Source organism: Trachemys scripta, unplaced genomic scaffold (assembly GCF_013100865.1).
Source record: "Trachemys scripta elegans isolate TJP31775 unplaced genomic scaffold, CAS_Tse_1.0 scaffold_26, whole genome shotgun sequence".
Lineage (NCBI taxonomy): Eukaryota > Metazoa > Chordata > Testudines > Emydidae > Trachemys > Trachemys scripta.
The window spans coordinates 1,721,969-1,749,947 of record NW_023260511.1 but is presented as its reverse complement, the minus strand read 5'-3'; the positions used below and the strand labels follow the sequence as shown (position 1 = coordinate 1,749,947).

At 41.0% G+C, this 27,979-nt stretch overlaps 1 protein-coding gene across 1 annotated transcript; it reads right to left on the bottom strand.

Annotated features, from left to right (window-relative positions):
- Positions 1–2,879: 2,879 nt before the first annotated feature.
- On the bottom strand, positions 2,880–26,001 carry LOC117870327 (butyrophilin subfamily 3 member A2-like). The gene is made up of 11 exons (XM_034757428.1): positions 25,894–26,001; positions 22,684–22,829; positions 21,100–21,450; positions 17,004–17,288; positions 15,316–15,414; positions 14,936–14,962; positions 13,473–13,499; positions 11,280–11,306; positions 8,974–9,000; positions 6,554–6,580; positions 2,880–3,580 (listed from the first exon to the last, which is right to left on the bottom strand). Exons 2-11 carry the CDS (start codon positions 22,799–22,801, stop codon positions 3,015–3,017), a joined length of 1,554 nt encoding a protein of 517 aa, XP_034613319.1. The 5' UTR covers positions 22,802–22,829; positions 25,894–26,001; the 3' UTR covers positions 2,880–3,014.
- Positions 26,002–27,979: the final 1,978 nt, after the last annotated feature.

Genomic DNA, 27,979 nt, shown 5'->3' with positions numbered 1-27,979 from the left:
TTCATTAGCATTTCACAAGCTTTCTTAGATGGGTTATTTTGTCAGAGGAGTATACACAGTGGAAGTGTTTGCTATTACATTATAACACAAACGGACAAGTAAAAACAATAGAGGTAACATTCCACTAGTTTTCATGAAGTTTAAACATCTGAATACACTTTTACATTTGCGCTCATTTTGATCTATATTAATACACAAGTGAATTGGCCTGTATACAGTCTGATATGACCTAGTCTGCCAGCATCAACCCCCCATGCCCAGGGAAATACTGGGTGATGTGAAAGATGCAGATTCAAGTTCATCCTGTGAATGAGATGAAGAAGGGGTTTAAACCTGCGTTTTCTACATGCCAGGTGAGTGCACTGTTTAGGGGTGGCTGGGTTTCTTCCTCTGGTATGTCTCTGGCTTTTGGGAAAAAAATGAGAGATCTCAATTTCACCCCAATGTGGGTCAGGACATTGTTTTGAAATCTCCAACATTTTTGAAGGAAGGGAAATCTGTTTCCTGCCAAGCTATGGTGATGCCAGTGATTTCATGAGAGCCCTGACTTGCAGGTGATGGGACTGAGGCTGTGGGAGTGGATGACCCCTCATATGTGAGAAGATTTTATCTCACATTTAAGGGATGATTCCTTAATAAGGGCAGGCCCCAGGAACCCATCTTAATGATACTGTGCCCCCCTCCCCTTCCTGCTCTCTCCGCATTCCCCAGGGCACTCAGGTGTCACTCTGCTCAGGCAGGGCTTTTGCTCTGTCAGTGCATTGCCCCTGAGGGCAGCTACAGGCTCTGAAGGGGCCTGGCTCAGAGGGGGTGCAGCTCCTGCCCAGCGTGTGCCATCCAATAATAATGAGGGTCCCATATCACTCCACTAGTGGCTGAGCCGATCAAGCTGCTGGAAGCAGGGGCGATAGGCCTGGCCAGAGCCCCCAAAAGATATACTAGAGAAGAGGGTTCTAATAACATTATCTACCCTCAAAAGGAACTTCCCCCCAATCTTTCACCCTGGGGGACTTGTACCCCATAGTCTCGCCACAGGCGGGAATTACACTTCATAATGTATTCCTGGTTTAAATGTCCCCATAATCTACTCTCCAGAGGTATTACACTCTATAATCTGTCCCTTAGAAGAGTCTAGACCCCATAATATGCTGATAGGGAATGATCCCTCCAAATTTGCCCCTCTAGGGGATTTACATTCCATAATTTGTTCCTGACACAACTGCATCTCTGTAAATCTGCCTCCTCAAAATATCTCTGCCCCTTGACCCACCCAGTTTGAATACAAGAGCAACAAATATCCTTTAAGATGGATTTTACTCAGGACAGTTTATTTGGATACACCAAAGAACGGAAGGAAGTTGGTATAATTGAAAAGCCAGGGTGCAGGAATCTAAATGGTAACTGGATACAGCTACCATGATGCTGTATTATCCAAATGGATCATTTCAGGTTGTATTTGTTGGACAGGTGATGTTCAAATTGATTTTAAAGCACCAGGTATTTTTGAATTGTTTCAGTTGCATTGAAATAAGTAGCTTTGGATTCTTCTTAGAGGAAGAATAATGCATGAAAATAAAATGACACAAAATAAGCAGAATAAAAAAGGAAAAGAACATGTAGTTGGTTTTTAGAGTAATAATAACACCTGGCTTTTATACAGCACTTTTCATCAGTAGATCTCTAAGTGTTCTACAAAGGACGTCAGTTTCCTTATCCCCATTGTACAGTTGGGGAAACTGAGTCACAGAGAGACTGTGACTGGGCCAATGTCAGCCAGAAGAGCAGCAGAACTGAGAACAGAACTCGGGTTTCATGAACCCCGCTCCAGAGATTGATTAACTAGGTCATACTGCCTCCCTCTTGGTATCTGGTTTATATAAAATATATATTTTATCATGAGAGAGAGCGAGAGAATCCAATTATAAGGAGAAGTATTAAAATCTTTTTTCCTCCATCTGTAGAATAGTTTTATTTTTGTTTATTTGAGATGAACTGGGCAGGTGTTTTGGAGACACTAGGGGGCTTTACTTCTTGAGAAAGTTCCTAACACTTTGTGACTCATCTTAATTCCTAAACTGCTTGAGGTAGTGTGGGAAAAGTAGAATATGAAGCCCAGGAGTCATGTATAAAGTAACTACTTCAAGGTTTCTGAGGAATATAATGAATTTTGTGTTGCTTAAGCTACATTGGTGACTCAGGAGTACCTAGAGATTTATATAATGTATTAACAAAGCTACTATATGTACTGGGATCAGTAGAGCCAAAGTTAGGGAATTATCCCCATCAGGGAAATACACCCAGAGGCAGGTTCCGTGTTTAATGAAATATGGACAGTTTAATAAAAAATACATCATAATGACAACATGACTCTTTGAGGTCTAACCACTTAAAAAGGCAGCAGAAAACATCTGAGGACTTCCAAGAGGGCATAAAATTAGACTCTACTAATAACCTTAATTTTTTTAATTTTCTGTATTGCATAATCAAACTGTCTTCCTAGTATTGCTTTAGATGTCACAGGGGAGAGCTAATATGCTTTTTGAGGGTTTGTATTAGAAATTTAATTTTTCTTCATAACCATTCCTATATAACTTCTAACCAGCAACTGAATAATTGCAAGATTATATCCTCTTCTTTTGGGTAGCCATCCATAATGGTGTCTTTTCTAACTATTGCTACAATGCTTGGCAAATCACAATTTCATTTCCCTTCCCTCTCAACACATCCCCCCAAGACTTTGTCATTAAAGTATTTTCCTATTTTAAAAAAATGCAACAGAAAGTTAAATAAAAATACTTCTATGAAGACAAGTCTCATTCCTTTCAGAATTTATTGATTTCGACTTCTGAGTCAACAGGCCTATGACAAGCGTTTTTGTCCTTTTTCTTCTGTTTTATGTGTTTTATTTTATCATCAGTTTCTACTTTCCTTATTTTACTGTTTCTGGTGTTTCACATGTTTACATTCCCTTCTCCCCTCTGTTTTGAATTTTACTTCTCTAAAGTAACTAGAGATCATTTTTCCTTTCTCAGAGGCTTTAAAGGAATAGGGACTCTGATGGGGTGGATTGCTAATGGTTTCTCCTTGCCTGTGTTGTTCCTGGGACCGAGGAATGGGTAATACAAAATGTTATTAGTAAGCTCTGCAGGGATAGTTGTGATGAGGAACATCACTTTTGCATTATAAAATGAGATTCTTCCCTCTTCCTGATCCAGTAATACACCAATCACTTCATATGGCATTTCCTTCTTTTCAATCTTATCATTTTTTATGCTTGAAAGAAAAACTCCCTGGGATCTCTTCAGAAACCAATATCCCTCCTCAGGGAGTTTCTCTGCCTTCTCTCTTTTCACTCTGTCCCTCGCTGACTGACTAAGCACCCCCAGCTCCCAGTCCAGTTCCTCCCCCACTTCCACCTCCCAGTACTGCCTCCCTGCCACAAATCCCTCCTTCGCCACCACGAGCAGGGCCCCGGAGGCTGCATCCAGCTCAGGAGATGCAGGTTCTTGCCAGACTCTTTTCTGATCCTCTGACAGTTTGACTTCTGGGTGTTTGCAATCCGGATCCAGAGTGATGGGAACTGGGGAGAGAAACCAGAATGGTCCCCTAGTTAGTAAGGAGTGAATGAGGGACACTCAGTGTAAAGAGAAGAGACAGGGAAAAAAACAGGGGAGAAATGATTTTTAAAATGACAAATTCATATAAATATCAGCATAATGGGTACAGTATGACAGTAATTTACACACTCTGCAGGCAAAGTCCAGCCCTGGGGCAGGGAGAGGGCATGGGGAACTCGTCCTACTCTTACACTCCAGTACTGGAGAAAGGCAGCAGGGGAGCTGGCTAAGGTCCCTGCTGTTTTGTCTTTGCTCCAAGGGAGCGACATCTGCTGGCTTTGGGCCAGGAGGAAGCAATTTCTGGAGGTGAGATACAAGCTGCTCCTTTGTGAGCAGCAGTAAGGAGCAATAAGGAGCATATTGTAAACACATCGCTCTGACCCATCCTGCCCTGCTGTGGCTGGATGACTGCTGGATGTGCTATTCAGATGCTCCCGCCCCTTTAGTGAAGAGAAGCAGGATACTTCCTATGTGTTGCTATGGAAAAATAATTAGGAAAAGTACTAGGGGTCTGATCCTGAATTGTGCTGAGCTCTCTAGCCCAGCAAAGCAAATCAAAACATGAGTAGCTCAATTGACTACAAGTGCTTCCTTGGAACAGGTCAGAATGCTCATCACCCTATGTGCTGTATAATGCATGTGCACACACACACACACACATACACACACACACACAAACACCTAAAGGCAAGAATCACACAATGCTCTGCCATGTCGTAAGGCCACCACAACTGACCGGAAGGATGTGAAATTCTAGTGTTGTATTACAAACCACAAGTGCTTTAAAAACTGGACTCAAAGGGTGAATTAATCCTGGAGTGGAGCTCTATTCTGGAATTACTTTATTTGTCTTTAATTAAGAGGCTTATTTCAGGCTTGATCTTCCAGACACATGGTCCATCCCAGAGCTCCCAGCATGAAGGGGAGCGTCAAGCAGCACACTTAAGATGGTGCACTCTGCTCTGCCTGGAGAGCTCTGGGAATGCTCACAGCAGACACTCTGTTCTGCTGCCAGCTTAATCGCCAAATAGCTAAAACTGAACTCAGTCTTCTTCCCAAGACCTTCACTCTCCTGCCTTTCTCCACTGCTGGTGACAGCTCTGTCTTAACCCTGGTTCACAGACTCACAACCTTGGTGTTATCTTCACCTTGTCTCCCTGCTGACAAACCTTGTCTGTTTTTAATTCACAACATCTCAACAATCCACCTCTCCCTGCCCACCCCTATGAGTAAAATGCTTCTCCAGTCCTGGGTCATCACATGCATCCACATTTCCCACAACCTCCTCCTCTCTCACCTCCGTAACTTGCATCTCACATCCCAACTTTCATTTAAACCAGAAGAGGTCAATTCAGGCTCCTCACCTGCTCTGTGTCTCACTGTCTCACCTGTCAGTCACCTTCTTTAATCCCTCCATTGTCTTCCTCTTACTCTGCACATCAGGATCATGCTTTTCATCCACATCTTCAAGGCTCTGCATAGGGAACCTGCCTCTGCACCTTCATCTTTCACTCCACCAGATTCTCACCCCAACTTTCCCTATTTATTCTTCTCCCGCTCATCTTTATACCTTTTCCCATGCTCCCTTTTATTCCTGGTGACCCCTCTTCTCTTAGTATGCAAGGCACATATCCTCTCTACACTGACATTTCTTCTTAGGTAAAACATCACTAATATTAACCCACAACAGCAAAATGCTGTTGCAGAAACACACATACACACAAAATCTTGTTATAAGACATAAGTACCATTTAGGTTTTATCCATAACATGTAGTGTGTGAATATTTTTCTCTATTTATTAGGCACCAATAATGGGGCTTGTAGTAGAAAGAGAGAACCTGAGACATAAGGCCTGGAATAAAGGGCTTGGTATGAGGCCTAAGGCCTGAACTAAAGTCAGGCCCTGCTGCTATAAAGGAAAGTTAGCAAAAGTCAGGTTATGAGCAAAAGTCACGCCCTGTTACAAAGTAGATGCCTGCTTGCAAGTTCACTATCCAATACATGAACTTGGCAAGGACAGGGCTGGCATTGCAAAAACACAAACACTCCTAGATACAAAGTATTCACATAAACACATTCCAGATGGGTAGTATCGGAACACAAGGTTACAGTGTAAATACACTCCCCAAAAATAGTACTGGGACACACTGACCCCTCCTAATGATAAGGTCAGGATGACAGTGTGATGGATAGATATGTTTTGAGTGAACCAATAGGTATGAGGTAAAGGGTGGTAACTAACCATGCCAGAGGGGCAATACATAATGTGTTTGTATCAGTGTATAAAAGAGGGGTCACAGAGGGGGTGTCTGGACTGGTGGGAGCGGAGAGTCCTGCCGCTCACTGACCTGAGTCCATTGCAATGGGCATACATGTCTTAATATCCCCATAGAGTCTGCCGGGTGCTATTACCGTACTTCATTGACAATAAACCTGGCCAAGAGTCTTCACTACTGAACCAAGTCTGTGGTCTTATTGAGCAGTTTTATTGAGGTTTGCTGTGTCAGCAATCTGTGCAGTGACGACATAGCACACAGGGAGAACACAGACATAGCCCACACAGAGAGAACACACTCATAGCCAACAACTGACAACAGGGCTATTCATGTTTAGAGTCATGCTCATGTTTAAACACTGTGCTGGACTGGGGCCTTTAACTGTAAACTGTTCTTGACAGGGACCAGACTGTCAACGTGCTACTACAGCACTGAGCTCCTTGTTAGTGCTTAACAGATAATTACTGCTGTTGGGAAACAGGTCAATACAATAGAATTTAAGGTACCGATGGACTGAGAGATACAAGATATGTTTATATCATCTGTAAATATATCCAGTCAATGCACAAGGAATAATTTTTAATTCAAATATTAATGTATCAAATAAAAAAATCTCATAATTTATAGATAACAGGTTTACTGTATGCACTGCAGCTTACCTGCATAGCTCTGAGCTCTTCTGAATTCTACAGAGGGAAAAAGCAATTACTGCCTTGACAATCTATGGCATAGTGAAATACAATGGAGTTTAAAATATCTTCTGTCTGCCTACTCATGTGTTTATAGCACACTCATCTCTATGCAGGTTTAATCTAGTTAATGCACGAGCAATAATTATCATTTTAATTTAAAGAATAAGTGGATAATTTAAAAGAACTCAACTTACCCAGCTCTCTTGAGTATTGATCTGAAATGGAAGGATACTCCAGTCATTGACCCTAACTAGTTCTTTTCTGATACTGTTTTTAAAATTCTGAGAACTCTGTACAAACAATGCTTAGACAACGGGGCTCAGTCATACAATTTTTTTTGTGCTAGTAGCTCTTTAACCATGCTAACAGTCCCATTCCAGTTAATGGAACTACTCACCTAAGTGAGAGCTGAGCTTTTAGTTTTAGAGTTTCTTTACGGGAAGAGTGGCAATCACTTGGCCACTGAGGCTGAGATTTATGAGAGCTGGGCACCTATTTTCCTTAAGCTCCCTTGAAAATCCTAGGCATAAATGTTATTGACAATGATATGGTACAATCTCTGTGCTGTGACTATCAAAGACACAAAGCAGAGAGAAATGTTGGTTCATTCCATTATATAAATACTTCCCCAACATCTTTATATTCAATTGTTTGCAGTGTGGTCCCCCATTAACTCAGCCATTCAAAGTGCCTCCAGCCAAAAGTGACTACCGAGGTCTGTTTTTGTAGTTGTAGCCTCATAAATCTTACGTAAATTATTGTACCTGATACAATCAGGCACCAGAAATAAACGTTTTCAGTTCTTATCTTAAACATCATCATTTACCAGTGCTATGGTCTAGCACTGTTGAGTCCTGCCTCACAATTTTTGTGTCATACTGAAGTACAGTGTAGAATGTGTTAGCTCATATGATTGTTGTCTCCCTAATAGCAGTGTTGCAAAAACTAAATGATCCAAATTCATCCCTGTTGTAGTTCCAATGACTGCCGTGATTTTAAAATGAAGATAATTTCTTAAAAAAACAAAATGTCCCAAGCATTAATATTGATAATCTCAGCATTATGGTTAGGGCACATCCTATCATTATATACCTGAATCTGTGTAAGTATGAAGATGTCATTACCCTTAGCATCTAGGCTATAATCCTAAGGTAGACAGGGCCACAACATTTTAATGTTTTTGCAAGTGTGTGTGTATCACCAGTGCCTTCTGCTGGATGGAATCAGAACTGTTCAACTGCATTTCACGAGCCCTATACATCTTACAGTTATTGAAGACATTTGTTTAGCTGAAACAGTAGGTGCCTGTGTTATAGAAATAGGAGAGATCTGGGTTCCATCTGTGCTGTTGTCATGGACGTCCAAGTGGCCATGATGTGTAGAATAGTAACATCCGTTGTCTTACTTAGATTGTAATCCCCTTGAGGCAAGGGCTGTCTTTTTGTTCTGTGTTTGTACAGCACCTAGAACAATGGGGTCGTGCTCCATGACTGGGGTTCATAGGCACTACCATAATACACCTACTAAATAACGTACAGCACAGAACACTATGGGCTCTTAGGTTATGCCTGGGGATACTAAGTGCTACTGTAGCTCACCTAACAAATAATACACACCACCTAGCAAGTGCCATGACTGGGATCCTAGATGCTACTGTAATTCATCTAATACATGTTGTACAGCTCCTAGCACAGTGGAGTTTGGCTAGGTGTTATGGTAATAAATAAATAAATAAATAAATACAATTGATTTGTGCCCACAGTTTTGTTACACTGTATTAAGCAAGATAGACTCATGATCAAAGGAGAATGTTTCTCAATCCCAAAAGAGTGGGGATAATGGGCCACATGCTTTGCTTTCAAAATACAAAAAGCAGGGGGCACACCATGAAATTAATAGGCAGGTTCAATACAATAAGAGGAAGTACTACTTTCACCCAACACCCAGTCAACCTGGTATGTTGTGATGGCCAATTTAATAAATGGGTTCAAAAAAGGACTAGATATATTTATGGAGGACAGATCTATCAGTGGGTATTAGCCAAGAGGGTCGGGGATGCAACCTCTTGCTGGAGGTGACCCTAAATCTCTGATAGCCAGAAGACAGGATGGGAAGCTTAGGATGGATCTCCTCAGAATTGGCTGCTCTGTACACTCCCCCTGAAGCTCTGGTACTGGCCACTGTTGGAGACAGGATAGCGGGCTAAATGGATCTTTGCTATGACCCAGTAGGGCAGATCTTATGTTCCTGAAGTAGAAGCAGAGTCTCACAGGCTAGTATCTGACCACATTTATTGGGCTTCACCTTCAAGATGCCCTAGACAGATTCACCAGAACATTCACCTCTTTTATTCTAAGACAAGTAACAAAATAGACAAGTTTTCTTACCAATATTTTCTTGTATGTCTTGAATTGCTGCAAAATAGTAATTAAAATTAGTGCAATGAACAGCAGAGAGAGAGAGAGAGAGAGAGAGAGAGAATAAGAACTGAGAGAGTGATCAAAGAGTTAGTGATCCATGGAAAATGTGAAAACTATTCATAGAGAATTATGCTATTACACATGCATAGCAGGGATCCTGCTAAATTCTCACTCAATATTTAATAGCCATCTGTTTTTATGACTCAGTCTGTGTGCCATTTATTTCAAACAATAGAGTGCAAAACACTTGAAGAGGCTTTGAGTGATCTCTGTCATTATTTTTATTATTTGTAGCTTGCCAACAGCATGCTACATGCTTTAAGACATTTAACACAACGAGGCTCCTGCCACTAAGAGCATGTAATGTACACTGACAATTTCCTGTAGAGATGAAGGATGCTAAGCAAAAAGAGTGATTGACAGAGATGTTTAGCAGAGTCCTCTTAGTTAGTTCCACAATTAATCTTTAAATGTGTGTATGTTTGTTTAATATTTATTTTATCTCATTATATGATGGAGCAGATCAGTTTTTTTTGTTTATTTCAGAACTGTGAAGAAATAATAAATGGAAAAAGGGGAAAATTGGAAAAAAATGTTTGTGAAAATTGTTTCCATTTTTTTCAAGCAGCTCTACTTTGTGGAGCTCGGGTTTACAGGCAAAAGAAGTGAAATGTGTTTTAATAAGAGACTTGCAGTTATATAGTGTGGAGGCACTTTGGATCATCATTGGTCTGTGAGATTTAAAGCACAAGGGACACATGGGAAGAAATCATGGATGAAAAATGGAATGAAATTTGCAGTTGCAGGTGGAGCAAAGAAGGTGCTGGAGGAGAGAAGAGAAATTATTTTGGAGAAATCAGACAGGAGATGAATTTTAGGACAACAATCTCATCTTTTATGTAGATTGCAAGGGAAAGCCAGTGAAAGAATATTAAGAGAAGGGTGGACTTAGCTCAGGTGAGAAATTAGGTGACTAGTGAAGCAGAATTTGAGTCAATGGAAAGTGGGAGGGGATGCGGTGAGGGTCTAGCAGGTTATAAAGGTGGACGTTGTGGTGGTCAAGCTGAAAGCTGGAGAAGGCTTTTGGTGATGGAAATTGAGTAGAATGAGCCAATGTCATTGTGGAAGAACACAAAATAGTCAAATCCTGCCCACTCCATGAACCTATGGGAAAACGGAGAGAGAGGAGAAGGAAATGATGACAAAGCTGCATTCCAAGGGCGATAGAGAAGGGAGGAAGAGAGCAGGGATTTTGAGGGAAATAAATTCATTTTGCGGTTGCTAGTGGCAAGACAGCCTGGGAGTGGTATCTGAAAGGCAGTCAGAGATGTGTGACTGAATGGAGAGAAGAGATAAGAAGAAGATGATCTATGAGTCCTTGTTTTAGAAGAGCTAGTATAAGCTGTGTGTTCAAATGATGTCCCACAGGGAGAGAGAGCACAGGAGAGGGTCAAAGGCATAGAGACACCAGTGGAGATCTCTATCCAGTCCCTAGTATGGGAGCAATGATTATGACGTCGCTAAGAAGGCAGCTATGTATGATCACCTTTTCTAGCATTCAGCCCATTTATTATTTATTTATTATAATCTCTGACAGTGATTGAAAATAAAATACATATAATAGTCATTCAAATAAAAAATGTGCTGCTGTTCATTCTTATAAAGCAGCTTATTTTCATTTATGGCAAAGCTCTGTCTGTCTACACTGAGCATTTTAATAAAATGAGACTTACCTGTTTTACCTGTCATTTTGTTTGTCTCTAAAAGAGTAAATGAATGAAAAACATGTTACTGGGGTAGTGATTGGTTTTAATTGAAAGAGTTCATGCATTCCAAGGGTAGAGGGGCCATTGTGATCATCTAACCTGACCTCCTTTATAACGTAGGCCAGAAAACTGCCCCAAAATAATTCCTGGGGTCCTGGGTGAAAAGCTGTGAGCTGGACTGTGACACTTTATTCCGTATTATTCCATAGTTAAACCAGATTCAAGTCTTTGCAAAATGGATATGAAAAAAAATTTCTAAAATAATAAATAACCCATGAAATTTAAAAAAATCTAAATGTCTCCACACACATCCAAGAAAGAGCATTTCACTTGGAAATGATCTGCATTCAATTATCCATATTAATCTTGAAAATCTAAACTCCTATAAGAACTTGACTGGGCCTGTTAACCAGACAAAAATACTTGGGGATGGTGGCCTTTCTTCTATACATGCACATGAACACACATAAGAGAAATGATGAACCATAAGAGCATTTGCATTCTCACCTAGTGTGGAGAGCAGACGTTCTTTTTCTGAAAGAAATGATATTTAAATATCATTGTAAGGCAAATGTTGTTTAGTCTATTTTATGGCATTTATGAAATATGCATTACAGTTTACACCTATATCTATAATTTATTTTAAAATAATATCATTCATACGGTATGGGTCAAATTCTGCTCTCAGTTACACTGGTGCAAATCCAGTGTAAACTCACTGATTTAATCCATGAGAATATCACAATGTTTTTTACTTCATTTGAATATTTGTATAGTTCACTACATTTGTAGGTGTAACTGAAAATGGGACTTTTTTTGTCAGAAACACACAATTTTAAAATCTGCATGCAACAACCAAAAGTTTAAAATGTTCAGGCAAAAATCAAAAGTTTTTGTTTTAGAAATCTGCAGTGTTTGTATGAACACTGTAGGTTTTCCACAGAACATAAACACTTTCTGGAAGAAACAATAGTGACCCTCGCCTCCAAAATTTTGACCAGGCCAAACTTTGGACCTTGTTGAAAAATGCAGTATTCCCGTGATTTTGATATATCTCTCACATACAGCCTTAGACATTAGAATATATTTCATTGACAGAGGAGTACTGCCTTGGACAAACGGTTTATTTCAGCCAACATTAACATAATCTGCCTATGTATATCTCAATGAAACTATATAACCAAACAGATCCCCATCATTCATGAATCAAAATCTATTAATACTTTTTTGAAGTAAATTACATAATAAATTTTCATGCTCAGATTGTACTTACATATGAAGGTTTTCTAGTGTTATATGATAGTCTAAAGATTAGTCTTGTTTAATCTATCACATACAGTTATTCAGTCATTTTATTAATTGTACTCTTGGTTCCTTTCTTTCTTATTTTTTGTAGTGGATTAAGATTCAGCTTTTTAGTTTTTTGTTGTAGTTCATATCCACTTTTGATTGATTTCACTTTGCTTGTTTGTGGTAACATACAGAAGCTGATTTTAATTTTGATTTGATAGGAGATTAGCACCTGAGTTAAGAGTTCAGTGAGACTACTTGGGTATTTAAAATTGAGCAAATGCTTAAGTATTATGTCAGTTTTCAGCCTAGGCTTGTTTCACTTAAATGCATCAGTGATCTAATAACGTTCCTGTAATTTGAAGTTTCTTTTGAGAGTACCTGCGGAACTGAAATATGGAAGCTCATGAGACTGGGAAATGACTTTGCTGTAATTTCTTCTTTCCTTTCCTTTCTTTTTTCCCCCCAATATGAAATTTTATTTTAACTCTTCTTGTCTTCTGAAAGACAGGGCAGCAGCAGGTCTAGGTTTACTCATAATTACCCATACTTAGTGGCTTTCTAATTATTATGTGTGCTACATTCCCTATGGAGGGAAGTTGGCAATGCTTGATAGCAAAGCTCACTCACAGCAAAATTCTCCCCAGTGCAGAATGAATATCTTAATTCCTATTTAAGACCTCAGACTAAAATTTAAGAGAGACGTAACTCATGCGCAAGACAAGTGTTGGCTCTCTAAGGCTATGGCTACGCTAGAGAGATTACAGTGATGCAGCTGGATCGGTGCAGCTAAATTCTCTAGTGTAGCCATTCTAAGCTGATGGGAAAGAGCTCTCCACTGGATTTAATTAATCCTCAGACAACAAGTGGCTGTAATTTTGTCAGCAGGAGAAGCTCTCCCACTGACATAGTGCTGTCCACACTGGCATTTAGATCGGTGTAATTTACATTACTTAGGTATACTTAGGAGTTTATTCAAACCCCTGAGTGACATAACTTCTTGATTTAGTTGGGGTTGGTCCTGCTTTGAGCAGGGGGTTGGACTAGATGACCTCCTGAGTTCTCTTCCAACCCTAATCTTCTATGATTCAATGATTCTGTGATAATTTACCGATCTAAGCTGTAGTGTGTACATAGCCTAAATCTCACATAAGCCTTATTTCGAGGGCATAAGTAAATCTTTAGTGGGGAATAGCCCTGGTGTAATCCCTTAGTGACAGATAGATTCAGAGATTCTTATATTAACAAAAGTTCTAGTCCTCAGTGATTCCTTTACCTGGGTAAGGACTGATACCTCTGTGCTTAATGTCTTGAAAAATTTCAGCATGCTATGTAATATTGTCTCCATGAATCTGACTCATGGAAATATTCCTAACACCTTATGTTATATCACATAAAAAATATATTTACCTTCTTCCATTGTTTTCTTCTCAGTTACTGCAAATACATGGAAACACATTGCAATGTTAATTACTCTTATAAGTTTCCCAAAGCCTTATTTCAATCACAAAACAGCTTTAAAATACAGGACCAGATTCTCTCCATTTAGGAAAAACCTGCTTTAGGAGACAGGAACAGATTGTTTCACTTGAAGATCATCTCCTCATTCACTGTATTGGAAGATGGTTTCTTCCAGTTCACTGATTATGCAGAGAATCTGACAACATAAAGCAACGGATGGCCCATCATCTGTGAAAATGTCAGGATGCTTATAGAACCCCTTGCCTCAGCATATCCCCCCAACCCACATCCTCTGACTTTATAGGACAGCTTCTGAGTGAGCCAGACAAAGCCATCAGTGAACAGGATCAGATATCAACTGATAAAATGATTTGGGTGGGAAAAGAGGGGCATCAGAGTGAAGTTTTGGGAGAGCTGAAAAATTAAGGAAGGAGTCCAAAACAATTAAGTGTTGGTGAAGTGAAATAAATAGAACCGATCATGAGTCTTACAATCTGCTGAAGAAGACTAAAAGTGAAACTTTAATTGAAGAAGAATTTTTTTTTACCAGAAAAATATTATGGGATGCTGACATTTCAACGATACCTGATGAACACCCACAAGGGAAATGAGTGATCAGAGGCACTAGATGCTCACCCAGCTTTTTAAATAAGTCCAGGTCTTGCCCTAGTCCTGAATGAATCTTGTGGACCAAGAGCAAATCCACTATGGCCAAACATAATTCCCAGGCAGACAACCAGCAGGAGGCAATCACTCCTGTTTCCAGTGCCTATGTTATAAAAGGCCTTGAATTTTATACTTTACCTAGTCTATATTGGAGGATATAAGTGATTTCTTCATGTACGTGAGCAACACTTTTCTACAACTGTTAATGATTCTGGAACAATGTCCACATAAGGATGAATGGCAGAAGGTGAGCCTGAATGTGGTCTATTTTAATAACAAGATCAGTTTATAACTGAAGGAAATAAACTTTCCTAATGAGTCACTAATGGCAATAATCGCTGTTGCTCAATTCCTGAATATAAACCCCAACTCCTATGAAATCATTTGATGCATACTGCAAATATTAAAAGCACACAGCTGTTGACCGTAATTAAAACAGAACAAACCCACCCATCTCCTGTAATTTGTAAATAGCTTCTCAGATCAGAACAGCAACTGCTACGTTAAACTTTTGTTCTAAAATCAAAGAAATGTAGGGGCTGAAAAGGACCTTGAGAAGTCATCCAGTCCCACCCTCTGTGCTGAGGCAAGACCAAGTAAACCTAGACCATTTCTGACAAGTGTTTGTCGAACCTGTTCTAAAAACTCTCCAGTGATGGGGATTCCACAGGCTCCCTGGGACTGTGTCAAAATCAAGATATAAAATATGTTCATATTAATTTGCATTCACCTGCCTAGTTACTTACCTGATCGAGATGTTGTGTCATTATTCTCTGAAAAAAATTAAAATGCCTTTTGAAAATGAGACACTTTTCATAGCATCCTACAATAGTTTTGATTGAAACAGTGACTGTCATGAACGCTAAGTCTGTAATGCTGAACCATCCATAGGTGTCTATTCTGGCCTTGAATATATTTATATGTGAGGAATTTAAAAATTGTCTTTCAGAACAAGGGACTTATTTGGTAAGGAATTATAATGTACAGACCCTTATATTTAATTTTCTGAATCTGCCCCTAGAAAACTCATTTCAGTTTTTGTTTGGCTTTAGTATAGTTAAAGAATTCCATATCATCTGGTTAAACATTTTTCACATATTTATTGGAAAAACAAAGAAATACTTACTTTTCAATTTATACCCTACAGCAGCAATAAGGGCTATGCTAAGAAATAAAATGACCAGGAAAGCAGCCATCCAAGGGGAGGTGGTTGGGAAGAAAACATCTGAAAAATATGTGAAAATGTCAGTTACATTCCAATAATTCTTACGAAACATCATGAAAATTATAAGGCCCACCAAACGGAGTCTGTCTGAGGACCTGGTGAAATCAGATTTCACTTGAAGTTAAAGACTGCTGTTTCTTTCTGACAGAACAAAGTCTAGATGAATGTAGATCAAAAGATTCTACACATCTTCAAGGAAGGATATCATGGAGAACAGATCTGTGGGCTCCTCCAATGTGTTCTGGAAAAGCACACACCTTCAGCCACACCCAGCTCACCTTACTCATGCAGATAGAAACACCTCAGACACTGGCATGTCTCACATGAGTAAGGTTCGCAGGATTTACCTCAAATACCCTTTCAGGGCTAGTATTCATAAAGAAATGGTATGCATGTTTAATAACAGGTTTTAATGTGCACATATTTATATTATAACTTGTTCTCCATCAGTCCATGAAATGGTGAAAGTCATATCCAAGCTACCTCCTGGGCACAGCCCCTGCTGCTTACTGGGGAAAATGCAAGATGCATATCTTTGCCGTTGCATTCCCACCAGAAATAGCATAAAATAAGAAGAAAGGCAGAAAGATCCTCTACTGAGGAAGAGAGGTAGAGAACCTAAAAGTAGTATCCTTGGTGGAGTTACTCAGGTTAATGATCTAAACCATTTCTCTGTATGCACTAAAATTAATTAACCCTGTCAACAGCCATGTGAAGTAGGTGGGAAAAATATCATAACTCCCTATTGAGGTAGGAAAAGTGAGAGAAGTTAAGCAACTTCTCTGAGACGATAAAACAAGTCAGTGGCAAGGCTTGAACTCAATACAGAATCCCTGCACTCAACAGATATTAAATAGGACAACTCACCTGGGTGAGTACTTCAAAGTATGAGTAAGGGCTATGGAATCTGCCCAATAACCATTAAATAATAATGAAAACTTCAGTTCAACGTTAATGTTGAAAAATTAAACACAGAAGAATCAGGAGAGACCAAAATGAAGGTCATACACACCACCTTAACTTTATCCTCTTTTTCAATGATGTATCAGTACATTGAATGAAACAGTTTTCCCTATCTTTTAGTAATATTGAAAATGCCATGCAACTTTGTTACATATTAATGTGCTATGAAAGCTGGATCATTATATAGAAAGAAAACACTTAATAATGTACTTGTGCAAATTATGATTTTTAAACTTTTTAACTCGGTCTAATCAAAATGGGTTTTTGCTGGAAACTGACAGGCAAGTATTTAAAAGAAGATAACAGCTAGCTCTTATATTGGGCATTTCATCAGTAGATCTCAAAACATTTTACAAAGGAGGTCAGTATTATTATCCCCAGTTTTGGGCAAACTGAGGCACAGAGAGGGGAAGTGTTTTGCCCAGTGTCAGTCAGCAGGTCAGCAGCATATTCAGGAATAGCACTCAGGCCTCCTAAATCCTAACCCAATGCTCCACCTGCTAGACCAGACAAACTCTGGGCATCTATTTCTTACAACAAAGGAGGAGAGAAAAATGGAACCCATCTCATTAACCAAGTAGCCTCTTTATTGATCCTTACATTCATTGATCCCAATGTGCACTCACCTGAAATTAGGACTCTGGACTCGCTCGCTGTATTTAGTATGTTATTGATTATTTTGCAGGAGACTTCGTTGTCTGAGCCAGGTTCTATGTTAATGGCACTTTCAATATTGTAGATTCCAACAGATGTCTTTGTGTTGCTGGTCGTAGGCTTTTCTGGTCGGTTTTGTCCTTTACTGTCTAACCAGAGCACCTGGGGCTCAGGGAACCATCCCTCCGACCTGCAGGTGAGGCCAATCCCCTGGTCTGCATAGTCCTCCATGAAAATGGAAGTCTCACCACCTCTAGCTACAAAGAAAAAATAAAAGTTGTTATTGCCTTCTCCTCCCCAAACAGTGCAGAGTTAGGGGGATTTCCCACTGCCTTGTACACATGCTGCCTGAGAATTCTGAGAGAATTTGTCACCCCTTCATATGAAATTTCAGGGCAAGAACTCTTCCCATGTTAAGTTAAAATAGTGACATTGTATCTGAAGAAACCTATACATTGGAGCTGTTTATCTTTGCCTATAGCAGTTCAGAATCTCTCAAAGACCTGAAAGCCTCTGTGGACACACTCCTATTTACCCAGATATCTTGGTGTGCAGATGTGGTGAAAACTCAGTTCAAACTGTAAGCTGTCACTTTAAATTTCAGGGCTTTTTCCGGGTCCCATGTGCTGCGCTCTGCAGAGAAGTGTGAATCTGGGTTTAGCAGCAGTCAGTCTGCAAAGAGGAAGCCTAGAGCAATGTGGGGTGAGTTGGGCCTCTCTGGTATAAGGATCAGCCTGCTTTGTCTCTCTCTGTTTTTTGGTTATTGTGTGTTAGGGTTTTGGATTCTAAGAAATTAGGTAATGTTATATTGCAAACTCCCAGAAACAGCATTTTATGGCTTTTGTCTAACTTCTGTGTTTGTATGCCGTGACCTGGGAGCTAAGTGGAATGCACCATGGTATGACCTAGATGTGTCAGGTAACATTTTACATAAGGGCTTAGTTCTGTAGGGAAATCTTCTAACATAATGCCCTCCCTGTATAAAACTCATCCTCCATAGAATTTAATTGAGTTCAACAGAATTACATTAAGTCCTGTGAAGGGATACCCCCTCACCTGGTATGAGGAAGGCTAAGGAACCCCTCTTTGGCCTGTTCCATGCTGACAAGACACACCTGCAAGGTTTGCCTGGACTTGGTGGGGTAACTCACATGACTGGAGCACTGTCATGGATGTGTATAAACTGTTCAGGAAGGAAGGCGGGGGAGAAAAGGTGGAGGAGTTGCATTGTATGTAAGGGAGCAGTATGATTGCTCAGAGCTACAATATGAAACTGGAGAAGGATCCCCTGGGAGGCTAATATGAGGGGGAAAGGAGTCCAGGAGAGCTGGCTGTATTTTAAAGAAGCTTTATTGAGGGTGCAGGAACAAAACATCCTGATGTGCAGAAAGAATAGCAAATATGTCAGGAGACTAGCTTGGCTTAACAGAGAAATCTTCAGTGAGCTTAAACACAAAAACAAAGCTTACAAGAAGTGTAAGCTTACAAGAAGTGTAAGAAAGCTTACAAGAAGTGGAAACTCAATGTTTTTTTCACCTCGGTCTTCACCGACAAGGTCAGCTCACAGACTGCTGCACTGGACAGCCCTCACTGGTGAAAGAATAAGTTAAGGACTATTTAGAAAAGCTGGACATGCACAAGTCCATGGGGCCGGATCTAATGCACCCCAGAGTGCTGATGGAGTTGGCTGATGTGATTGCGGAGCCATTGGCCATTATCTTTTAACACTGGTGGCGATTGGGGGAGGCCTCGGAATATTGGAAAAAGTCACTCCGCTTGATACCGGATATGATGAGATAACTGGCTCTGTGGATATGGGAAAAGTGGTGGATATAATATATCTTGACTTTAGCAAATCTTTTTATACAGTTTCCCACAACATTATTGCCAGCAAGTTAAAAAAGTATGAATTGGATTAATGGACTATAAGGTGAATAGAAAGCTGGCTAGATCATTGGGCTCAACGGGTCATGATCAACGGCTCGATGTCTAGTTGGCAGCCAGTATCAAGTAGAGTGGCCCAGGGGTCATTCCTGGGGCTGGTTTTGTTCAACATCTTCATTAATTATCTGAATAATGGGTTGGATTGCACCCTCAGCAATTTTATGGATAACATTAAGCTGTGGGGAGAAGTAGATATGCTGGAGAATAGGGATAGGGTCCAGAGTGACCTAGACAAATTGGAGGATTGGGCCAAAATAAATCTGATGAGGTTCAACAAGGACAAGTGCAGAATCCTGCACTTAGGAAGGAAGAATCCAATGCACCGCTACAGGCTATGGACAGACTGGCTAAGCAGCAGTTCTGCAGAAAAGGACCTGGGAATTACAGTGGATGAGAAGCTGGATATGAGTCAGCAGTGTGCCCTTGTTGCCAAGAAGGCCAACGGCATATTGGGCTGTATTTGTAGAAGCATTGCCAGCAGATTGAGGGAAATGATTATTCCCCTCTATTCAGCCCTGGTGAGGCCACACCTGGAATATTGTGTCCAGTTTTGGTCCCCCCACTACAATTGTGGACAAATTGGAGAGAGTCTAGCGGAGGGCAATAGAAATGATTAGGGGGCTGGGGCACATGACTTATGAGGAGAGGCTGAGGGAACTGGGCTTATTTAGAGAAGACTGAGTGGGCATTGGATAGCAGCCTTCAACTCCCCAAAGGGGGGTTCCAAAGAGGATGGAGCTCGGCTGTTGTCAGTGTTGGCAGATGACAGAACAAGGAGCAATGGTCTTAAGTTGCAGTGGGGGAGGTTTAGGTTGGATATTAGGAAAACTTTTTTCACTAGGAGAGTGGTGAAGCACTGGAATGGGTTGCCTCGGGAGGTAGTGGAATCTCCATCCTTAGAGATTTTTAAGGCCTGGCTAACAAAGCCCTGGCTGGGATGATTTAATTGGTGTTGGCCCTGCTTTGAGCATGGGGTTGGACTAGATGACCTACTGAGGTCTCTTCAAACCTTAATCTTCTCTGATTCTTCTATGAGTCTATGATTCTATTGAGGGGGAGGAGCTTAAAAGTCTAAGCTTAGCACAAGAAGGTGAACAGGAAGAAGGTTGCTCTGCCCAGGGACTACTGGCAGCACAGGGAGTCCAGCCAAGGAGGAGACAGCTACAAGACACACTGCCCCAAAGCCACCCTGAACGAGGTCAAAACAACACACCCCAGGAAGAGGGGTTGAAAGTAAACCCCATAAAAGGGCAACAGTCTTAGTGAGACTGAGCCCTTAGAGATGATCCTCTAGGGGCTGCCTGAGAGACTGGTCCTTGTTCCAGCCAAATCTTCCTTCCCCCTTGCAAAGGGGAGGGGGGAAAAGGGATCAAACCCTGGCCTGCGAGCTGTAGCTGGCCAACAGATTCCCCTGAAGACTGTTGACAGGGGGAGAAGAAGGGGTAAAGGAAGGACATTGGACCCTGGAGCCAAGGAAGGCCCCTCCCCCATGTCCCTTTACTCTCTGTTGGCCCCACATGGTTAGTGTGATACCTATCAGAGCCAGGGAGCAGTGAGAGAGTCGTCAAGGGAGATATATAAGCCATAGGCTAATTAAGGCATGGTTCCCTGTAGACTAGGGAGGGTTGCTACAGGTTAATTGGGGCACCTGTAGTCAGTTAAGGCCCTGCCAGGAATCTAATAAAACACCCTGCTTCAGGCAGACAGGGTGGTGTGAGGGAGGGGAGAGGACTGGAATTTGGAGGTGTGTTCCTGATAATTGAAATACCAGAGAACAGGAGGAAGGGAGACCCTGCCCCAGCAGGGCAGGGAGACTCCCTTTTTCCACCGTCTAAGGACTGAGGGTAACCCTATCCAAGGTGGAAGAGGGTAAGAAACCCACAGGGTTGCGAGGGGCTGGGGCTCAAAGTGAGGCATAAACCCAGACCCCTTCCCCACTTCCCTCCTTTACCACCTTCCCGGGCCACTAGCGGGGCCCTTGATGCCCCAAGAGCAGGGGCAAGGGGTGGCACCCCAGCCCCCCATCAAGAAAAGCGCAGGACCCACTATACAAACATCAGCCATTTTGCCACATTATATACTGCATTACCTTAGAGTGAAGAGAGAGAGAACCATTCCACTCACCTGTCACATCCAGTTCAACCACCACCTCATCATACCAGGTCCCCAAAGAGACACTGCAGGTGTATTTCCCTTTGTCAGAGACAATGACATTCTTCAGGTTTAGAGACACGTTTCCTGCTTGAAATTCAGTTGGGAAGAACAGCGTTCTGTCCCGGTATCTCTCATCCTGTCTCTCCTCGTTATTTGGTCCATCATAGGTGCTCACATCTATTTTTTCTGAGGGTCTAGAAAGTATCCACTGGACAGTAATTGTCTCAGGGTTAATATGAGTTGTCAGATTGCAAGGCAGGACAACCACTTCTCCAATGATAGCAATGACAGGATTCTGAGGAGGGATGATTTTAAACTGACCTGTGTGTAGACAGAAACAGAGGTTGTATCCATTGTCGATGCTCTCGTTTGTTGATTCTATAGGAAACTATCGGCAAATAGTTTTGGGTCAACTGAAACAGCAATTTTCATTGAATAAACTATTTGGCTGAAATATTTCACCCCGCTCTAGTTGCACTTTTACACAGGAAAAAATGGAACTGGTAATGCATAGCCAAAGCACCAAAAACTCCTACATGGGAAGAACCACCAGCTGGGATGGTAGTTGCACAACCATGCATGGGCACACTTATGCACATACACAGGTCCATAAATTCCAAGGCCTTAAAGGACCATTGTGATCATCCAGCCTGACCTGTATCACACAGGACAAAGAAGTTCCCTAAAATAATTCCTAGAGCAGATCTTTTAGAAAAAACCTCCAATCTTAATTTAGAAGATATCAGTGATACAGAATTCACCATGACCCTTGGAAAATTGGTCAGTTACTCTCACCATTAAACATTTATATCTGAACAGTCTGAAATACTATCACACATTTGGTATTTTAGTCACAGATGCGATATTCTGCCATTCTTTCTCACAATGACTAACCCTGTGACTTGTAGCACTGACTTCAAGTGGGGCTATCACTGGAAATAGGTACTACCTAACATCAGTAAGTGTCTCACTTTGCATATTGAAAGGTGTGCCCACTGGATTTTGTCCTAATATGTTTTGCATGGCTCTTCCATAATGGGGGCTTCAATGATGTGGATCCATATGATCTGTTATGGGACATTCAGATTTTGATAGTGAATTTTAGTGATCATGTAAGGAATATGAAGAACAGCCCTGGAAATTGATATGAGAACCTGCCTAGTAAATTATCTTAGTCCAATGAACAAAATAAGTCCCACATTAACTCTATGGTGAGGGATTGTGTATCACTTAAGTGGTGCAGAGAAGTGAATTGCTCTCCCAAAGGGAATACATTTGTCTGTATGGATAAGCTGTATTAGAATAGTAAGTAATGTGATTGTTTGGCTTGCATTTAAGTCAAGTCATATGAGGTTGAACAGGATCGAGGGGACTGGTTATATGGAAATGTACCTGGAAAATAAAAATTTTAGACAGTTTTTTTTAATGAAACCTTATACCTCGCAAAGTAAAGGATGACATATGAATACATCATTTTTGTAATCTATAGTTTTCCATTGGCCCTGGTAATGATTAGTTGTTTCATTGCATATGTTTAACATAGAATCTATTTACCTGTAATCAAATGTGGCATCTGTAGAAAAGTCAGTATGTGAACAGCTGTCACCCAGTGAAATACGGACCCCATCACTGTGTGGGCTTTCAAGACATCAATAGGACAGTGATGAAACATCCAAGGGAAATCTTTAGTCTTCCAGTCTCTTCAAATGCAGAACAAACAGCATTTTTGTTCGCTGTGAGGGTAGAAATTGCTCAACACAGTAGGAAAAATAAAAAAAAAAACCTTATAGACAAAGGACCCGACCCTGCTATTAATTGGAGCAGGATTGGAACCAATGTTCCTATGTACACTGAGCTGTGTTGAAGAAATATACTCGTTACAGACCCTACTTAGTCTTTCAAAGGTGTGCAGAATTTTTATTATCTTTACTGATAATTTTCCCACAGGAAGGAAGGAATAGGTAGTGCTCACCAGGGCCCTTGGGAAATGCCCAGGGATTATAAAAGGGATTTTGTCAGATACATTTTTTTTTAATTAAAAACCCATATGTAAGTTCTTAGCACTAAAAGATGATTGTGGGACAAGTGCCATCTTGACTGACACTGAGGACTGAAGTGGGGATTTAGAGAACTGAAATCGTAGACTGTTATGATTGAGCTAGCTAGACAGGTACTTAATGTGAGAAAAGTAACATCTGTATACCACCTATGAAGTGATCACTACACACACGCAGAGTGGAATACAATTCCTCATAGAATGCCTGACCCAAAGCTCATTGAAGTCAGTGCCTTTTTTTAACAGGGCTTTGGATCAGCCTCTAAAACATGTATTGCTAATTATCTATCTGTTAACAGGCCCCTTGAGAGAAATTTGGGGCCCCACCCCCTCCCATTTCACTGAATTTATGCAGATGTTACAGATCATTAATGATCTAGAGGATGGCTTGGATTGCACCCTCAGCAAGTTTGCAGATGATACTAAACTGAGAGATACGCTGGAGGGTAGGGATAGGATACAGAAAAACCTAGACAAATTAGAGGATTGGGCCAAAAAAAATCTGATGAGGTTCAACAAGGACAAGTACAGAGTCCTGCACTTAGGACAGAAGAATCCCATGCATTGCTACAGACTAGGGACCGAGTGGCTAGGCAGCAGTTTTGCAGAAAAAGACCTCGGGGTTACAGTGGACGAGAAGCTGGATATGAGTCAACAGTGTGACCTTGTTGCCAAGAAGGCTAACGGCATTTTGGGCTGTATAAGTAGGAGCATTGTCCACAGATTGAGGGATGTGATCATTCCCCTCTATTCGGCATTGGTGAGGCCTCATCTGGAATACTGTGTCCAGTTTTGGGCCCCATACTACAAGAAGGATGTGGAAAAAATGGAAGGAGTCCAGCTAAGGGCAACAAAAATGATTAGGGGGCTGGAACACACGATTTATGAGGAGAGGCTGAGGGAAGTGGGATTATTTAGTCTGCAGAAGAGAAGAATGAGGGGGGGATTTGATAGCTGCTTTCAGCTACCTGAAAGGGGGTTCCAAAGAGGATGGATCTAGACAGTTCTCAGTGGTACCAGATGACAGAACACGGAGTAATGGTCTCAAGTTGCAGTGAGGGAGGTTTAGATTGAATATTAGGAAAACCTTTTTCACTAGGAGGGTGGTGAAGCACTGGAATGGGTTACCTAGGGAGGTGGTGGAATCTCCTTCCTTAGAGGTTTTTAAGGTCAAGCTTGACAAAACCCTGGCTGGGATGATTTAGTTGGGGATTGGTCCTGCTTTGAGCAGGGGGTTGGACTAGATGACCTCCTGATATTTTATGATTCTATGATTCTCTGGTTTTGGGCCCCCCCTTGAGCTCAGGGCCCTAGTACAATTGTTCCTCATTTCCTCCCCTCTGATCAAACCTATCTGCTAATAATATATCCCCATTATCAAGTCACATAGGAAAGATTGCTCAGTGTAGAATTTGAATAACAATCCATCCCTCCCCCCATCTAATTGTAAATTCCACATAATTCTTTTGATATTTTTAAACTCAGTCCAACCCAGCTCAGGTTGGAATGGGACTGGATTCTCCTTGGAGTCCAGTAAGGGCACCCAGCAAAGCACGCTAGGCACTCAGTCCTCTGTAAGGGTGAGTTCCAGCATTCTCCCAAGAAAGGAAAATGAAAGATCATAGCTGAAATGGAGGCCAGATCTCCTGCAGAACAAAATGGAACTACACATCAGTTCCCATTACTGTACTTCTCAATTCTATCAATGCACCTTTCTGTCGATCAGTCTATACGCTCTCTATGCACACAGAAGTTAAGATCAGAGTTTGCTTTTCACTAGGTGTGGAAGGAAATAAAGGGAAACAAAGATTTAAAATGGGGGAGGGAATAGATAGGCCTGATTCTCTGTTCATATAATCCATAGAGTTATTCCAGATTTACACCTGTGTGAAAGCAGAATCAGATGTGTTTTTAAAAAGGGTCAAACGTTTCTGTCTTAACTTTCAAAATATTTTACTCTCAAGAGGGATCAGAAACTATCATTATCTCCACGTCCCCTTTGAAACATATACCAGACAAAACACAGATAAAATGCTAAAAAATAAACTGTCATTAACTTTCAATAGCATTTGGGTGTCTGTCACCCATAGACCTTATTTAAAATCACATTCACAGACTGATACAGATACATACACAAAAAGGTTGGCCATCCATAATTTTATGTATAAACTGCCTGGAAAACACTGGACATATGTAATTTTTCAATACAAAAGGAGAGCATTTATAGACAACTTTTTTGTGTGCACTTGTGGCAAAACCAATACATTGCAGTGGAGAACACAGTTTTCTTTGTCTTGGCTGATTTGACAACACAGCTCTTTTAATCATCGTTACTGTTTTATAAAAAAAGCACAATGCTCACACCCCATTATTAATATAAGGAGCTGTCTGAAAACTCTCCCATACAGAAACAACCTCAAATTCCTCATCTTTCTTCACGTCTGTTGGCTAGTTCACTTTATTCCTGAGATTAATGCCTGAAATAAGGTGAAACATAAACTATTCTGAGCAAATTCCTTCTTACCTGCAAATGACAGTAATGTTTGTATGTCATGCAGTTTCAGACCTGGAAGAATCTAATTTTAATTCTCAAATTTAATCAGCCAGTGAGGCTTCTTTTTACCAGATCACTAGGCCAACATCCATCTGAATATCCCTGTAAACACGACAAGTTTTATTTCTGTTTTAGCTAAAATGTGATTTCTTACCTGAATAGCAGAATCTGGGGCAGCCATTACATGCTGTACGGGGATTAAGGCTGAAGCGAAACTTTCTCCTGTTACAGATCCCTTTTATGGCTATTGAACTTTGTTCTTTACTCTTCTGTATTTATCTAGTGTGAGTTTAATAATTTGCTCAGTGAAGTCAATGTATGGAAGAAATCATGTGACAAAGGAGCAATACCATCCCTGCCCCACTTCCTCCAGGGATTAATTGTAGTGTGTTGAAAACTGTGTTTAAATTACAAGCTATCACTTTCAGTTTGCAAAGGGTTTCCTGGTCCTGATTGCATGCTAGGAGGCTCTGCAGAAAGGTGTGCAATCTGGGTCTTTCAGCAGGCAGCCTACAGAGAGCCAGCCTAGAGCAAGGTGGGGTGAGTTCTGCCTCTCTCTTTTAGGGAGCAGCCTGCTCCCTCTCCAGGGCCGGCTCCAGGCACCAGCATTCCAAGCATGTGCTTGGAGCGGCACTTTTCAAGGGGCAGCACTCCGGTTATTTTTTTTATTTTTTTTTGCTTCGGCAGCGGTACTCCAGCATTTTTTTTTTCCTTGGGGCAGCAAAAAACCTGGAGCCGGCTCTGTCTCTCTCTGTTATGCAGTTCTTGTATGGTAGTGTTCTGGATTCTAAGCAATAAACAGTGTTAGGTTGCAACTTTCCAACAATTATATTTTATGTTTTTATCTAACCTCTCTGTGTGTGCACCATGAACATAACAGTAATAACTGGTGATTGGTCTTTTACCAATAGCAAAGTACTACTCTAATCTTGGAAATGGCTCAGACATGCTTGTCAGTGCCAAAGGTCTGCCCACTCCCTGCTCAGACAGGAATAGCAGGTGCACAGCAGCAGCTTATACCTGCACACCCGGATCCAAAGTTCAGGAGGGTTTGCAGGAGCATATGCAGAAGGGGAGGCTTATAAACCTTAAGCCCTTGGGCACCTTTGCAGCACGATTCATCATCCAGTCTATAGTTATTCATCAACCAAATACTGCAATAAAACTGAAAACCATTTTCTATGAGAAAGAATCAGATAGAATAGAGAGATTTGCTTGGGTCCATTACACTCATAGAGATTCTATGAGGCCAACAGGCAGACTGAAATTCCAGGCAAATGTGAGTCTGAATATTAGCGATACTCTTCATATTATTATTCTGTTTCTGCTCTATTTGAGACTAGCAGGAGCTGTTATGATGTATTTTCAGTAGCATTTTCCTCCCAGTTTCCACCGGTTGTTTGTCTAGTTTCTGTCTGTCCTGTCCAGAGGCGCACTGGGCGAATCTAAAGCACTATTATCTGTGCCTGCACTTGTGAAATTATATGGTCACTGATAAGGAGATGTCCCAGAGTCTTTTAGTATTTGGTACTTGGGATTATAATAAGTTATAATTAATATATTAGTGCCTTGTCTCATGATTTTTGCATCACAGTGTTTCTTCCAACTAACATAACAAGTTGAATCTTTTTGATCAAAGCAAAATTTAAACAACAAAATAGTTGTTTCAACTAAATCAATATTTTCATGAAAAACATTCTTTTGGGGAAAAAAAATCTTTGTTTATTTCTATGTACTTCAGTTTGTTTCTACCCCATTACTCCCTGCTGGTACCTACAGTATATTAGTGGAATCATGGTTATTTGTAGGGCAATAGGCTTTAGTGTGAGAAGACTCCCTCTGTTCAGATGACAGCATCACATAGATAGGTCTTGCCCTCCTACTTGGTGCTGCTCTGTGTTCTGACATGTTGCCCTTAAATTTAAGAGAAAAAGTTAATATTTATAAATTGAGCTGCTCTGGAAATAGCAGAAACTCTAGGGCTCTCAGAGTCTAAGGCTTGGTCTACACTAAACCCCCAAATCGAAGTAAGGTACGCAACTTCAGCTACGTGAATAACGTAGCTGAAGTCGACGTACCTTAGTTCGAACTTACCGCGGTCCACACCTGGCAGGCAGGCTCCCCCGTCGACTCCGCGTACTCCTCGCGGCGAGCAGGATTACCGGAGTCAACGGGGAGCACTTCTGAGTTCGATTTATCGCGTCCAGACAAGATGCGATAAATCGAACCCAGAAGTTCGA